The sequence below is a fragment of the Dipodomys ordii genome, unplaced genomic scaffold, assembly GCF_000151885.1.
Source record: "Dipodomys ordii isolate 6190 unplaced genomic scaffold, Dord_2.0 Scaffold23, whole genome shotgun sequence".
Taxonomy (NCBI): domain Eukaryota; kingdom Metazoa; phylum Chordata; class Mammalia; order Rodentia; family Heteromyidae; genus Dipodomys; species Dipodomys ordii.
In genome coordinates this window covers 1,488,756-1,504,933 of record NW_012267239.1, presented here as the reverse complement: position 1 = coordinate 1,504,933, position 16,178 = coordinate 1,488,756, and the positions used below count along the sequence as shown (strand labels likewise).

Below are 16,178 nucleotides of genomic sequence, written 5' to 3'. Positions count from 1 at the left end.
TAAGAAATGTACGCATTATCCTGCCCATGTAATTGTAACCCCTCTGTACAGTATGTTCACAAATAAAATTAAATTAAATTAAAAAAAAAAGAAAAGGAGCAGAGACAGAAAAAGGATTCTATTTCCCTTTCATTTATGCATATGAGTAGATCTTGTATATTGAGTATGCAGTTGGAACTCAATGGTCAAATGCATGGTTGGTCCTTTTTCTCTCTGACTTGGACATAGGGTAGCTTTAGTACACCTGCTCAGTGAGGTAGAAACAGCATCTCCCATGCACAAGTTTACACGTCAGGAGCCAAAGGCAGTATGGGATACACTCAGGGCAGACTCTTCATCTTCTGGAAGTTCCCAGGTGGTGGATAACACATGTTGCAGAGGGACAAGGGCTAAGTGTGGAGGGAGCAAGACAGGAAGTGAGGTTGGACTTTGCAAAAAGGATCTAGGAGCACATTTGGGCAGGCCTGCAGCCACATTCCTTCGCACTGCCTGAGTGGAGAGTCTTGGCCAAGGTCAAATTCGGCCTTGGCCAACTTGTTTGGTCCACTGGCAGGAGGAGAGATCCTTGTCTTGTTTGCGTAGGTGAGCTGTATGGTCATCTCTATAACACATATAATATGTGATGTATTACATATACATAGTATATAGCATAATATATCACGTATTATATTGTATATGGTGTATTAAATATTATTTTTATAAAGGTTGCATATAATATAATGTACATAATATATGACATACTATACATTGCATATTCTATATTATTATGTCATATAATACATCATTTAAAATATATATTATTTAATTATTTAGGCATGATTTAAATATTACATAAATATTCAAGTATTAAATTATTTAATGTATTTGACATATCTTTAAAAATATAACATAATACAAAGAACATGTTATTTAGTATATATGATGCATAATACATAATATGTAACATATTACCCATGATATATATCATATACAGTACATAACAATAAATAATATAATAATACAAATGATGTATACAATATATTATCTATATCTAAATAGTTATTTATACTTATATTTGCATTTATATTTATTTATATTTATGTCTCTCCTTCTCTGGGCTTACTTCACTATGTCCAGTCACGTGTTCATTCAGAAGCAGGTGCTTTACTGTACATTTTCTGTGTATTAGCTTCTTTTCTAGTGGAGTAAGTAAGTTCTTGAGGCCTGGAAAGCACACATGAGCTGGAAGTTCAGGGCCATCTGGCTGCTTTGCATGGTTTCTGAGCCAACAGAATTATGAATCCTTCACCACACCAGGGTGGACCCTGTTTTTCTGCCCACGTGGGCCCTCTGGGAGCCTCTGGCTGGTAGTGACCTGGTCACTGTGGCTGGTGGTGACCTTCTTGCTCCTCATGCAGGTGGTGACCATGCCTGAATATCTGCGGAAGCGGTTTGGAGGCAAGAGGATCCAGATCTACCTTTCTGTTCTGTCTCTGTTGCTCTACATTTTCACCAAGATTTCCGTGAGTATGCCGGCGTGGGGGCTGGGACTGTCTGCTTCGGAAGCTGCCCACTCTCATTGGCTAGCAAGCAGGGCCACCTTACCCACAGGCAGCTCTATTGTTCCCATGAACTCCGTTTGTAAACCTTCTTGTTCCTGGGGCCAAAGATCAATTTCATGCATCAAGGAGCCAGTGGCCTTCAGTGGAACTGTTTGTTCACCTCTGTCATCTGGGATAAAACCATAACAGGCTTATGCAAGTTCATTTAGAGCTGTTATTAATACAAGATTAAGAGGCAATTAGGCTGGTAGCTCATGCCTTAGAATTCTAGGTACTCAGGAGGCTGAGATCTGAGGATCACAGTGGCAGACAAATCCAAGAGACTCTTCTCTCCAATTAACCAGCAAAAAGCCAGAAGTGGAAAATGTGGCTCAAGTGGTAGAGTGCCGGCCTTGAGTGCAAAAAACCAAGCAAGAGCACAAAGTTCTGAGTTCAAGCATATGTTAATTAGCTCAACTGGTCCTTCAATAATGTACATACAAACATACATACATATATTACTTTTTTTGAGGGGGCTTGAACTCAAGGCCTTACACTTTCTGGGCAAGTGCTCTATCACTTGAGCTGCACCTCCAGTCTGACTTTTTGCTAGATAATTTGGAGATGGAGGCTAGCAAACTTTTTTGTCCAGTCTGGTTTTGAACTAAGATCCTTAGATCTCATGCTCCTGAGTAGCTATGGTTACAGTTGTGAGCCCTTGATGCCCAGCTCACAATATATCCCTGTTTTAAAACATTGTGTTATATATGACATATATATATATAATTGACATATATATATATATATGTCAATTAAAAAGAATAAAGAGATTAAGGATATCTATGGGCCGACCTCAATCCTAAGATAGTCTGTGTTCTGATTCCAACCAGTGCCAACTCTGCAAGGAACTGCTGGACTCATTTGCTTGTTTATTTGTTTAATATTAATTTATGTTTTGTTCTTTTTTTAATTTATATTTTCTTTGAGAGAGGTAGGTCTCTTAGTTCATTTTTTCATGTGCTTATTGGTCATTAAAATTAAATTACATCTTTATTATCTTTAAGTAGTTATACAAAGGAGTTACCACTCAACAAATTGGTTTATGAGTACAATGCATCTTGATTGATGTCTCCTCTCTCAATCTCCCCATCCCTCCTAACCCAAGGCCTCCCCTTTATTTTCTTAATTTCATAGGCTATGCATTGAATTTTTATGACTACATTCTCCAATCCCCTTCCTCTCGTCATTCATCTATCCTCCCCCTGCCCCCACCTTCCACCTTTCAAGCACTAGTTTCTTGGTATTTATTTTTACAATTTATTTGTTATTATTAAGGTGTTTGCAGGGGAGTTATAAATCAGGTAATAGGTACAATTTTTTTGGACAATGTCACCTCTTCCCTGGTATTCATTTTGTTGGACTGTGACTTAGTCTTTCTAATGAATTACACCATTTGAATTGTCCTGTGTAAATACCATATTTTGCTCAATACACTGATATACATTTGCATACAACCCCCTTGTGTTTATTTGTGCATTTATAAATTGGTTATAGCTTTCACAAATGAGAGAAAACATGCATCCTTTGTCTTTCTGGCTTATTTCCCCTAACATAATTTTTTTCAAGTCCATCCATTTCTTTGCAAATGATGTAATATCATTCTTCTTAATGGAAGAATTGTGCCTATATACCATACTTTCACCATCCATTTGTCCACTGAGGGTCACCTGGGCTGTTTCCATGCCTTGGCTTTGGTGAATAGTGCAGCAATGAACATGGTTGTGCGGTGGCTTTATTGTATCCTGATTTGTAATCTTTTGGGGGAATTCAATGTCTTAGTCCATTTTTTTGTTGCACTTGAAAGGATCCGTCACATCCATCCCAGGGGACCAAGCAGAGGCAGGCAGGCACAGGAGAAAGATTATTACAAGGTTTATTTGCACATGGCATCCTCCACTATCTAGGTAGCAGCAGGGTCTGAGGGGTAGGAAGTGAGGTAGATGGGAGTTCAGGTGGGTCTGGCAGAGAGAGGCAGGGGCCAGCTGTGTGGCGGGAACTCCAAGGCAGGGAGGAGCTCAGGCCTGGGTGGAGCTGAGGACCAAAGGTGGGCATAATGCTTACAGCACTGAGGCTCAAAGTGGTAAAGCACTATCCTTGAGCAAAAAAGCTCAGGGACAGCACTCAGGCCCTGAGTTCAAACCCCATGACAGACAAAAAAAAAAATCAAGTCATGGCTTCATAAAAGAAGGAAAGGCATTGATCTAAGAAGAGAACATAGAATGTAATTAGGAAGGTGGGGAGTCATACGAGAAGGAAAGGTAGGCAGGTGAGGGAGCTGTACCTCCATTAGGCTTATATTTAATGAGCCTATAGAGAAAGGCGCTGGGCTTTCCTTATTCAGAGGCAAGCACTCTCCAAGTCCACAGTTCAAGCTGGAGAGAGTCTGTTGATTACAGTTGTCAAGGAAAGGGCAGTCTCTTCTCTTGGAGCTGGTATAGGGGTAGTCATATAATTAAACTAGTGCCCGACTTCTCTTCCTGACTTCTCTATCACCTCGCCTAGTTTTCAGGTTACTGATTAAACTGCCCTGGACTTGAGAGTTTCTAGGTAGCTGAGGGGCAGTTTCTTTAGGCTTAGATTCGGATTCATTCTCCAGAAGTCTCAGCTTTTCTTTTCTTTTTTTCTTCTTCTGGATTTTGGATTTGAATTGTACATGGTTTCTGGGTTCTTCACTAGGGATTCTGACCAACATCCTACCGCATGTGAAACTGAATCACAGATTAGTACCGTCTGTTTGCATGTGTACACATATATGTCCACATTTATGCACACTCAAACATGACTGTGTGTACATATGAATGTTTTTAAACATCAAAAGATACTCTTGCTGTTATCATTTTATCTACTTTTTTTTTTGGCTGTAACCTTGAGAAAAAAAATCTTAAAGACAGCGCCCAGGCCCTGAGTTCAAGCTCCAAGACTGGCACACACACAAAAGAAAGGACTATGTCTGGGCTGGGAAGGTGGCTCAGTGGTAGAGCGCTTGCCTTGCATGCTCGAGGCCCTGGGTTCGATTCCTCAGCACCATATAAGCAAACAGAAAAAAGCCGGAAGTGGCGCTGTGGCTCAAGTGGTAGAGCGCTAGCCTTGGGTTGAGGGCTGAGGGACAGCGCCCAGGCCCAGAGTTCAGGCCCCACGACCGGACCCAAAAAAAAGAAAAAAGAAAGGACTATGTCTACAAAAATCACTATACTCAGGGAAATCTGAAGTATAACCTTCATTGATTTATGTATGCTCTTCATTGATCTTCTCCTTCTGCTTTCTTTCTATTTGAACTTAGAGCCTGGTTGCTGTTCCTGAGATTTTTTTTTTTCTCCTCAAAGCTAACACCTGACTGGTTGAGCCACAGTTTCATTCCTAGCTTTTTTTTGATGGTTAATTAGAGATAGGAGTCACATATACTTTTCTGCCTGGATTGGCTTTACACTGTGATCCTTAGATCTCAGCCTCCTGAGTAGCTAGGATGACAGGCTTGAGTCACTGGCACTCAGCACTGTCTTCCAAGTCTTACATTCTCCAAACACTGAGCTGGTTAAATTCAAGACCCTGGGAAAAATGAGAGCTGGTTAACTGAACCTCACATTATAAGTGAATTCCCCAAATAAGGAACGGGAAGGATCTAGGAAGGACCTGAAGAGGAACATTGGTGCCAAAGGGCAAGGCTTTATCCTTGTAAATTCCATTGGCTTACTATGAGTCATGGAGCATGGAAGTTGAAAAGGAATTACACTGAATTAGCTGAGTCTGCGAGGAGCCTAGAATACAGAGATAAGGACTCATGGATTAAAGAGAAAAAAAAACCCTGTTAGTTAATAAAGTATAGTGGTAAAGTATTTCTACCACACAAAGATGAACGTGTGTGTGTGTGTGTGTGTGTGTGTGTGTGTGTGTGGTTTGTGATATGTGAGAAGAGGAAACACCATTCAGATCCACCTCAGGAGTTTTGGCAGAATGTAAGGATCCATCAGGTATATAATTGGTGGGGGACAGAAAGCAAAGGGAAAAATGGAATCATGTAACATGAGGGTAGGGATAGGGTGTGGAAAGATGGGGAAGAACCATAGAAGAGGTAGCATGGATCAAGACGTGTTGTTCTCATAGATCTAACCCGTTGAGCAATTCCTGTGGACAACTACTTACAAACAAAACTCAAACCCAAACCAGAGGCCAAAAGAAAGCCAAAGGCTGCTATCTTGTGGCCTTGTTCTTTTGTGTTCTGAGATCCAGTGCACTTTATAAACTCCTGGATTTTATTGACCCTTGTGAGTTCCTACCTTTATCAAGTTCTGAGAAGCGTTCTGAGCGGCAAGATTTCCGCACACAGTGTATCTTATCCAAATATGCATAATCACTTGAGATAAAGCCTCCAATTTTATGCTTTGCACGTGACAGCTAAATGTCTCTGTTCCTATTTCCCCTGGGCGATTATCAGAGATCATGAGGGCAATAAACTTTTATGGCAATTCTACCATGTATTTGGAAGCCTTAGGTCATGATCAAAAGCTTTGGCTTTTGATGAAGGTTCAGATATTAAATTGCTGGTGCTGTTCACTTTCACAAATGGAAAGAGATATGGTAGTGATGAGGCTTGGAAACCTCATTGCCTCAGGCAGGATTTATTGAAAGGCTCAGCTACATGTTGGTTAGCACAAAAACAGGTAGAGAACACACACACACACACACACACACACACAGAAAATCACAGCATCTTAACGTATCTGAATGGAGGCACAACAATCTGCCTAGAGGCTCTGCTTTCAGAGGTTTTCCAGCTGAGGCCTGAATTTTTAAACTGGGCGTGGGGAAAGGGGAGACATATACTTTTCTTTAAGAGTGCCCTGTATGTTGCTCATCCACACTCGCAAAGTAATGGGAGCCATGCCTTTGGGCAAAATCCAACCTTACTATCTGCTGTGTCAATAAAGTTTTATTGGAACACAGCGAGGTCCATTTGTTTACTTTATCAGCGGTTGCTTTTCTGTTGCCAGGGGCTATTTGTCAGAGATGTAGTTCATGAAGTCAAAAACATTCACTACCTGACTTTGTATAGAAAAAGTTTGCCAAAAGTATGTTTTCTGGTTTCAAGGAACATACTTTAAACATTTCATTTTAGGGTGGTTTTGCTTAGCAGCCTTGGACAAATTTCCTTCCCCTCTTCTTCTCTTTCCTCTCCTCTCCTTCCTGCCCTTCATCTTCTCTTCCTACATCTTTCTTCTCCTTTCCTTCTCTCTCTTTCCTTCCTCTTCTTCCATCTCCTTCCTTCCCCTCTCCTTTCCTTTCCTCTCTTCTCTTTCCCTCTCTTCCCTTCCTTTCCAAACCTCCTACCCCTTTTCTTCTTTTCCCTCCCATTCCTTTCCTTCCTATTTTTATTTCTTCATTTCCTCTATTTCATCCTTCCTTCCCTTCCTCCCTCCCTCGCTCTCTGTCTTCCTCAAGGCTAGTGCTCTATCACGTGAGCCATAGCTCCACTTTTGTTTGGCTCTTTGCTGGTTAATTGGAGATCGAGTCTCATGGACTTACCTGCCTGGTTGCCATTGAACTTCATCTCAGATGCCAGCTTTCTGAGGAGACAGATTACCGGTGTGAGCCACCAGCACGCATTTCCCCTCCCCCCGCAGCCATATAAAAAGCCATAATCATAAATAGGGTCCCTATCCTCATAATGGGCTTTTATTCTCCAAATACCATCAACAATATGGATTTGGGGACTGAGGTTCTAATGCATGAACTTTTGGGGGTATACACTGAAACCATCCAGGAAGGAGGGGAAGGTCTGGGGGCCGGGGGCTAAGTGACTGGAGAGCTCTGGAGAGTTGGAGTGGGGCTGAGGAGGAGGAAGGATGGAGAATAGAAAGGAGCTGTAACAGAGCTGAGTTAAAAAAATCTAGGGCTTTGAGCCCTTTGCATGCCTTGAAACGTATTAGATTTTGTGTAACATAAAACCTCATACATCTCATTCAGGGAAAGTCTAGTTTCTCCTTCAGCTGAAGTCGTGAAAAGATTCACCATGATGATCTTTGAATCCTACTCTTATGATAGTGTGGTTATTTTGGAGAGAACATGAACATTGATTTTGGGAGACCTTAGCGCCCTCTGCTGGTTAGTATTAGCAGCTGCACCATCCTGTCAAGTCGAAGATTCAATATGGGACTGGGAGAGAGAGAAGGTGAAAAGGATCGCATTGAGAACATAATCAATGGGTTCAGAAGCAAAGAGGGAACAAGTCCCCTGAGAAGAGAGATAATTTAGATAGAACCAGTTCTGAAGAAAGCCTACCATGTCAGAGGGATTTGGTGATGTTCTGGGTGTGTTTGGTTTGTGGGTTGGGAAGATAAAAATTTTAATCGTGCTGAAGTTTCTCTCCACTGTTGGAGTGATGGTTATGGTGTTGAGTTTCCCACTCATCGGCTCAAAAGAATTGAGACTTGCTTTTGGGAATAGATCTGATAAGCCATGTTCACCAAACCAAGGTGTTAAAAACTACCCATAGCCAGGTGCCAGTGGCTCACACCTGTAATCCTAGCTACTCAGGAGACTGAGATCTGAGGATTGCATTTCAAAGCCAACTGGGGCAGGAACATCCATGAGACTCTTATCTCCAGTTAACCACCAGAAAACTGCAAGTGGCATTGTGGCTCTAGTGGTAGAGCACTCTCCTTGAGTTGAAGAGCTGAGGGACAGTGCCCAGGCCCAGAGTTCAAGCCTCAGACCGAAAACAAAAACAAACAATCCCCCCAAAAAACAGCAAAAAACCATCCACAGTGTCTGGGCACCATGTCTCATGCCTGTAATCATAACTACTTAGGAGGCTGAGATCTGAAGATAGAGGCTCGAGGCCAGTCAGGCCAGGGAAGTCTGTGAGACTCTTATCTCTAATTAATCACCAAAAAGCTGTAAGTAGAGATGTGGCTCAAATGGTAGAGTGCTAGCCTTAAGCACAAAGGCTTAGAGACAGCACCCAGGCCCTGAGTTCAAGCCCCAGGACCAGCACACAGACATGGACACAGACACAAACACACAACCCCAAACCAGAAACAATAATAAACCCCACCCATCATGGGTGATTATGAGCAGCAGTCTATAGGTGGAGATAAGGTATTGATTGTTGTTCCTTAGCAAAAAAGCCTTTTTGAACTTTTTTTGTGCTAGTACTGATGCCTGAACTCAGGGCCTTACATTCTTCTTTAGTTTTTGTTTTGTTTTGTTTTTTTTTCCTCTCCAGGCTGGTGCACTATCACTTGAGCCACACCTCCACTTCTGGATTTTTGCTAGTTAGTTGGGGTTAGGACTCTTTGATTCCAACCTTGAGCCTCAGATCTTAGCCTCCTGAGTAGCTAAGATTATAGGCATGAGCCATCTGGTGCACAGCAAAAAAAGACCTTCATAGTTAATTAAGTTTAAAAGCATCCTGTACTATCTTACCTTTCTAGAGATTTGCAGTCTGTGGTCTATCCTAAAGGATCAGAGAAGTTGTATAGCAAAGAATCTGGCTTACATTTATTAAATCACAGATCTTTTTGGCCATGGAATATTTTCCCTCATGAAGACCCAGTCATCACCTTCAATCACACTTGCTCAGGAGCTCATTGGCCTGTCTCTCCCCTAACTCTGCCTCTTTTCTCCTTCTAGGCAGATATCTTCTCTGGGGCTATATTCATCAATATGGCCTTGGGTCTGAATATCTACTTGGCCATAATTATCTTATTAGCAATCACTGCCCTTTACACAATTACAGGTAAGTCCATTCAAATGAATCAGCAGTTCAAGCCCAGGTACTTGTGAAGGATAAATGGAACTTAAGGAACATGGTGGCTTGCCTTGAGGAAGACAGATGAGGGATCTTTTAAAGACATGTTACTCTGCCTGGGTTAGGAGAGGCAGGATCAGCAATGGAACTTCCTGCTCAATTAGAGCCTCATATATTTGAGGGCAAGAAGTTAATAAGATGGTTCTAGGAAAGAGGGAGTGGCAAATTTGTTAATGTCCTCAGGAATCTTCACAGTCAGCCTTTTGCTCTTCCCCTGTCTTCATTTGGCAATGTATCCTCCTACTACAGAGGACCTGTCTCCTTTGAACCATCTCCTGGCATAAGAAAGTGTTGCAGAAGAGCTGGGCATCAGTGGCTCATCTCTATAATCCTAGTGACTCAGGAGGCTGAGATCTGAGTTCAAAGCCAGCCAGGGAAGAAAAGTCTATGAAGACTCTTTATCTCCAAAGAGCCACCCAGAAGCCAGAACTGGGGTGTGTGTGACTCAAGTGGTAGAAGACCAGCCTGGAGTAGAAAAGCCACATGAGAGAGAGTAAGGCCCTGAGTTCAAGCTTCAGCACTGACATTAAAAAAAAAGCTAGATGTCCTGAGCAGCAAGCATTGTAACAGGGATGGGGTGGGTGGGTAGAGGGGTGAGTGATGTATGTGTGGGTTGGTTCTCAGGAGGTGTGCAAGAGATACAGGGTGGAGTGGGGGTGGGAAGAGGAGGCAGGCATGGCTCAGCTTCTGCATGAAGTCATCTCTGTTGTCTTGTTTCCTGCTCAGGGGGCCTGGCGGCTGTTATTTACACAGACACTTTGCAGACAGCCATCATGCTTGTGGGCTCTTTCATTCTGACTGGATTTGGTAAGTAGGGCTAGGGCAGGGTGAGGGCAAGTAGCAGATACTTGGGATCCTAGGAAGAGAAAAGCCAATTTAATCTCTTTGGCTGCCACAGGCGCAGGCAGTGAACGCTATGTTCTCTGCTTCTCCAAGGGCAGTGGGGCAGCCCAGATTTGGCGGCCATGGTGGTGGGTGTGGGAAGCTTCCTCATCCTGGGAGGACTCAGGTTGGGATAGGTGTAGGGAATACCTTGATTCCCTGCTGTTCTCTATAGCTTGGGTCAGCAGGCCCAGCCAGGCTAGTCTGTGATAACCTGATTTCTGTCTGCAGAAATGAGGCCAAAAAGGAGCTAGCTACTCAGAATGCTGAGATCTGAGGATCATGGTAGCAAAGTCTGAGACTCTTATCTCCAAATTAACCAACAGAAAACCAGAAGAATGATAGGGCGCTAGACTTGAGCACAGTGACCAGGCTCTAAGTTCCAGGCCCACAACTGGCTGAAAAAAATATAAGTAAATATTCATCAAGATAAATATATTTTGAAATATCATTTTCCTTTTTTCTTTTTTTTAATCTTCCTTTTTTTTCTAAAAGAATAAATTTTAAAAATGGTTTGAACTTGGGGCTTGGCACTTGCAAGGATTTCTTACTCTTTTGCTGGTTAACTGGAGATGCTAGACTTTTCTTCCGTGGCTTGGCTTCAAACTGTAATCCTCCAGATCTTGGCCTCTTGAGTAGCTAGGATTACAAGTGTGAGCCATCTGCACTGACATTAACTAAAACATTAAAAAAAAATTTTTTTTTGTCGTTCATGGGGCTTGAACTCTGGGCCTGGATGCTGTCCCCAGGCTCTTCAGCTCAAGGCTAGCACCCTACCACTTGAGCCACAGTGCCACTTCTGGTTCCCTGGTGGTTTATTGGAGATAAGAGTCTCACAGACTTTCCTGCCCAGGCTGGCTTAGAACCATGATCCTCAGATCTCAGCCTCCTGAGTAGCTAGGATTATAGGTGTGAGCCACCGGTGCCTGGCTAACATTTTAATATTTTAAGATACTTTTTACATAAGGATTCACCAATGTCATATTTTTAGTCTTTGATGATATCTTGTCTTTGATGATATCTTGTGATGTTAAATATTTTACTCTTTTATGAATTGATAATGCCCTGATAATGCCCTTATTTGCCAAAATTTAAAAACTGGTGTCTTAAACATTCTCACCCTTCAATTTCTTAAAATTTCTTGAAAGAGAACAGGGGAAATTCTAGCTCCAGAGATGCTTGTCATGAGAAGATAGAAAAATGCTTTTGTGTATGTGTGTGTGTGTGTGTGTGTGTGTGTGTGTGTGTGTGTGTGTGTGTGTTGGGGCCTGAAGTCAGGGCCTGGGCACTATCCATGAGCTGTTTTGCTTAAGACTAGCAATCATCACTTGAGCCATAGCTCCACATCTACCTTTTTTTTCTTTCTTTAAGTGGTTGATTGGAGATAAGAGTCACCCTGGCTTTGAACTTCAATCTCAGATCTCAGCCACCAGAGTAGCGAAGATTATAGGTGTGAATCAATGGTGCCCAATTCACAGTGCTTTTTTATTTTTAGGTATACAATACCCTCTTGGGTGAGCTGCAAAGATTTACCCATTTTCTAGCACTCAGGTTTCGAAAACTTGCATTTGGTTTGTCCTACTGTATCCATCCTAGCAAGGAGGAGGCTGGCTGACTTGTTCAAGGATGCACTGCTGAGAGGTGGCAGGCTTCCAAATTCCTCATTCAATCCTTAGCCATCCCCTGCATTTCTGGGTGACAGCTCTGTGTCCAGCCTCCTGAACTGTGCATCTCTAGTCTGTGTTCTGAGGTCCAAGGATTGTGGCTGACAACAGGGGAGATATAAACAATAGAATCTTTTGCATGTGGTCTAGAACTCTTTCCCTTATTATCATTATTTTAATTTTTATATTGGTCCTGAGACTTGAACTCAGGGCCTGGGCACTGTTCCTGAGGGTTATTTTTTTGTTTTTCTTTTTGTTCAAAGTTAGTGCTCTACCACTCAGGCCACGGCTCTGCTTCTGACTTTTGGATGGTTAACTGGAGATAATAGTTTCATGGATTTTCCTGCCTAGGCTGGTTTTGAACCATGATCCTCAGATTTTAGCCTCCTGATTATAAGCATGAGATACTAGGGTCTGGCATCAAAATCTTCCTAGAGCCGGGCGCTGGTGGCTCACGCCTGTAATCCTAGCTACTCAGGAGGCTGAGATCTGAGGATCGCGGTTCAAAGCCAGCCCGGGCAGGAAAGACCGTGAGACTCCTATCTCCCATAAACCACCAGAAAACCGGAAGTGGCGCTGTAGCTCAAGTGGTAGAGCGCTCGCCTTGAGCTGAAGAGCTGAGGGACAGTGCCCAGGCCCAGAGTTCAAGCCCCCCAACCGACAAAAAAAAAAAAAAATCTTCCTAGAAATAATACCTCAAGGTATTGTCTCAAAATGGCCCCTAAGAGGGATGGGCAGGGTTTAGAATCCCATTTGATGGAGAAAAAACCCTGAGGCCCAGGATGGGCAGGCACCTTGTCCAAGGCCACGCAGTAAAAACTCTCTTAGATGCTGAGGCCTCCATGTCTCAGGCACCCGCAGAAGAAACCAGTATATAAAAGAAAAGTTTGAAAGTATTTACCATTCTTGTGTTTGTACCTATGTTCTCCAGCTTTCCACGAAGTGGGAGGTTATGAAGGCTTCATGGATAAGTACATGAAAGCCATCCCTACCTTGATTACCGATGGAAATCTTACCGTCAGAAAAGAATGCTACACCCCAAGGGAGGACTCCTTCCATATCTTCCGCGATCCCCTCAAGGGAGACATCCCTTGGCCAGGACTCATCTTCGGACTAGCCATCCTTGCCTTATGGTACTGGTGCACAGATCAGGTACTGAAGTAGGTCAGGCATGGTGGACAGGCCCTCCCATGGTTTGTGGGGTTAAGAAAGATGGGAGAGAGAGCCAGGCACTGGTGGCTCATGCCTGTAATCCTAGTGACTCAGGAGGCTGAGATCTGAGGATCCAGGTTCAAAGCCAGCTTGGGTGGGAAAATCCTCTGAGATGTTTGTTTCCAATTAACCACCAGAAAACCAGAAGGGACAGTACTCAGGGCCTGAGTTCAAGTCCCATGACTGAAAAAAAACTAAAAAAAGGAGAGAAGAGGATTCATGCTCTGTGGGTCACTGAGCACATGGTAGTCGTGGGACTTAGGATGGGGAATCTGGGCTAATGGGGTGGGGATGAGGCCGGACCTCTTCCTCACTGGACTTCCTGGGGCAGGTTATTGTGCAGCGGTGTCTCTCAGCCAAGAACATGTCCCATGTGAAGGCCGGCTGCATCCTGTGCGGCTACCTAAAGCTGCTGCCCATGTTCCTCATGGTGATGCCAGGAATGATCAGCCGCATCCTCTACACAGGTGATTCCTTCAACTGAATGCACAGCCTAAAGCCCTCTAACGTCTGTGCCCCCACTCTTCCCATCTCTTCTTTTCTTGCCACAGTTACTAAGCATTATTGTAGTTTCTGGAGACATCGAGCCAGTTGAGGGCATGGAGCTTTTGGAGCTGTCTTCCCTAGTTCGTCTTTGTTTTCCCCTCCTAACTCTATCTCTGTTCTTTTTTCTTCCCTCTCCTTCTCTCTCCTCCCTTCTCTTCCCTTCTCCTCTGTCCCTTTCCTCCCCTCTTCTTTATTTTGTGTGTGTGTGTGTGTTACTGGGGTTTGAACTCAGGGTCTCACACTCTTACTTGGCTTTTTTTTTTTTTTGCTGAAAGATGATACACTACCCCACTTGAGCCATCCCTCCACTTCTGGCTTTTTCCTCGTTAAAGTTTGTAGTTAAAAGACTCATGGACTTTTCTGTCTGTGCTGGCTTTGAACTGGAGTTCTAAGATCTCAGCCTCCTAAGTGGCTAGAATTACAGGTATGAGCCATCAGAGCCTAGCAGTTCCTTGGTTTCTTATGTGGGCAACTGTTTTCTCTTTTTTCTCCATCTCTCTCTTTCCTTCCTCCTTTTCTTCCTCTCTCTTTCCCTCCCTGCCCTTTCTCCCTCCTTTCCCCTCTTCCTCTTTGCCTCTGCCTCTGTCTGTCTCTCTGGCCAAACTTTCTAAAGTCATGGTGCTCCTCCAGGTTGCTCAACTCTAGCTCCTCCCTCCTCCTACTGCAAGGTTCTAGTGGTGTCTAGAATGTTCTTTATAGTTGTAATGTCAAAGGCCCTTTCAGTCTCTACTGGCCTTTGGCTCTGAACCCTGGTTTCCTGTAATATCTTTTTCAAGTTTAAAGATGCCCTGAGCCTTGTGGCTTGCTATCTGGAACAATCCAGTCTTCCATGGTCCTTAGTGACATTTCCAGAGTGGCCATTTGCATGATGATGAGTTGGAATGATTTCCCAAAATGTGAAATGATGGTAATGAAATGAGAGCATCCCTGAGTAGCTGCCCTTCCACGAGAAGTCAGGACAGCCCAGAGGCCCTGGCCCTGTCTTCATTTTTTGGCTCTCCTGCTCTTCTTCTGGCTTTTCAGTTATAAAAAAATATAGTCACGTTATAGTATCCTGGACTTTCATATTCATAGATTCAACCAATTGCACTTTGGCAACTATGCAAAAAGATTTGTATATCTACTGAATATGTATATACTTTTGTTGTTGCTATTGTTGTTGTTTTGTTTTAGTGCCAGTCCCAAGCCTTGAACTTAGGATCCAGGTGCTGTCCTGGACTTTTTTGCTCAAGGCTAGCATTCTATCACTTGAGCCACAGCTCCACTTCTGGCTCTCTTTTACTGGTTAATTGGAGTAAGAGTCTCCTGGTCTTTCATGCCTGTGCTGGCTTTGAACTGAAGTCCTCAGAGCTCAGCCTCCTGAGTAGCTAGGATTGTGGGCATGAGCTACCAGTGCCTGGCTTGGACTTTTTTTCTTTTTCTTTTTTTGCTTGTCATCTTTCCCTAAACAATATAATAACAATTTACATAGCATTTTATATCTTATTGAGTATTGTAAGTAATTAGTAATTATAAATGATAATTAGGCATTTTAAGGAACAAGATGATTTAAAGTATACAGGAACATGTGCATAGGCTATATACAAGACACAGTGCTGTTATATAAGGGATGTGAGAATCTGAAAACATTGGTTTGCACCTGGAGGGGTATCTTGGAATCTATCTTCCAGGGACACTGAACAGTGACTGTCTAGTTCACTCAATAATACTTATTAATAAAATAGAATGAGTGTGAATCAGTGCTAAATGAGATGTACTTGTAGGAAACACTTGACAAATACTTATTGATCTTAATTTGATACATGTTTCTAGAATTTTCTTCTCTCTCTCACATACATACACAGCATCAAAATTAGAAGTCACAAAAATCACTGTCATTTTCAGGAGAAATGAAGAGAATGATAACTGTTGAGTTACAGACAGTTAGCTAAGGTTGAAGAATTGTACCTCCTCCCCTCTTACCCTGAGATTTCTTTGTTTTCTTTCCCTCCTCTGCACTGGATATGTTCTTCCTTTTGAACTGGAGACTGGTGATGGATGAAGACCATGAGGGCAGAGGCATGGTATGGAAGGGCTCAGCTTGGAGACAGATTCACTGTGTATATCATTATAAGGGCCTTGCGCAGGAATGCCTTGTTTGAAACCTTGTGTTATGAAAGCAAACGCTGGAATTCTTTTCCCAATGTCGGCTTACTGACATGACACATTTCCTCTGTCTCTCTATCTCTCTCCAGATAAGATTGCCTGTGTCCTCCCCTCCGAATGTGAGAAACACTGTGGTACTAAAGTTGGCTGCACCAACATTGCCTACCCAACCTTGGTGGTGGAACTGATGCCTAATGGTGAGTGTCTCTTGGAAGGCTGGAAGAAGGCTGATTTGATTTAGGCCCCACCTAGAGTCCTCTCTCCCCCTCTCTCTCCTCCCTGTTTATATCAGTACTGGGGCTTGAACTTTTGCTTAGCTTTTTTTTTTTTTTGTTGTTGTTC

General features: G+C 43.0%; 1 protein-coding gene across 1 annotated transcript in view; it reads left to right on the top strand.

The window, feature by feature from the left end:
- Window positions 1–16,178, top strand: part of Slc5a1 (solute carrier family 5 (sodium/glucose cotransporter), member 1) — a 68,141-nt gene that overhangs the window by 32,746 nt on the left and 19,217 nt on the right. The window contains exons 5-10 of the mRNA XM_013014251.1: window positions 1,398–1,502; window positions 9,210–9,315; window positions 10,114–10,194; window positions 12,865–13,085; window positions 13,477–13,612; window positions 15,926–16,033. Of these exons, the coding sequence (XP_012869705.1) occupies window positions 1,398–1,502; window positions 9,210–9,315; window positions 10,114–10,194; window positions 12,865–13,085; window positions 13,477–13,612; window positions 15,926–16,033 (757 nt within the window). The remainder of the gene's footprint in view (window positions 1–1,397; window positions 1,503–9,209; window positions 9,316–10,113; window positions 10,195–12,864; window positions 13,086–13,476; window positions 13,613–15,925; window positions 16,034–16,178) is intronic.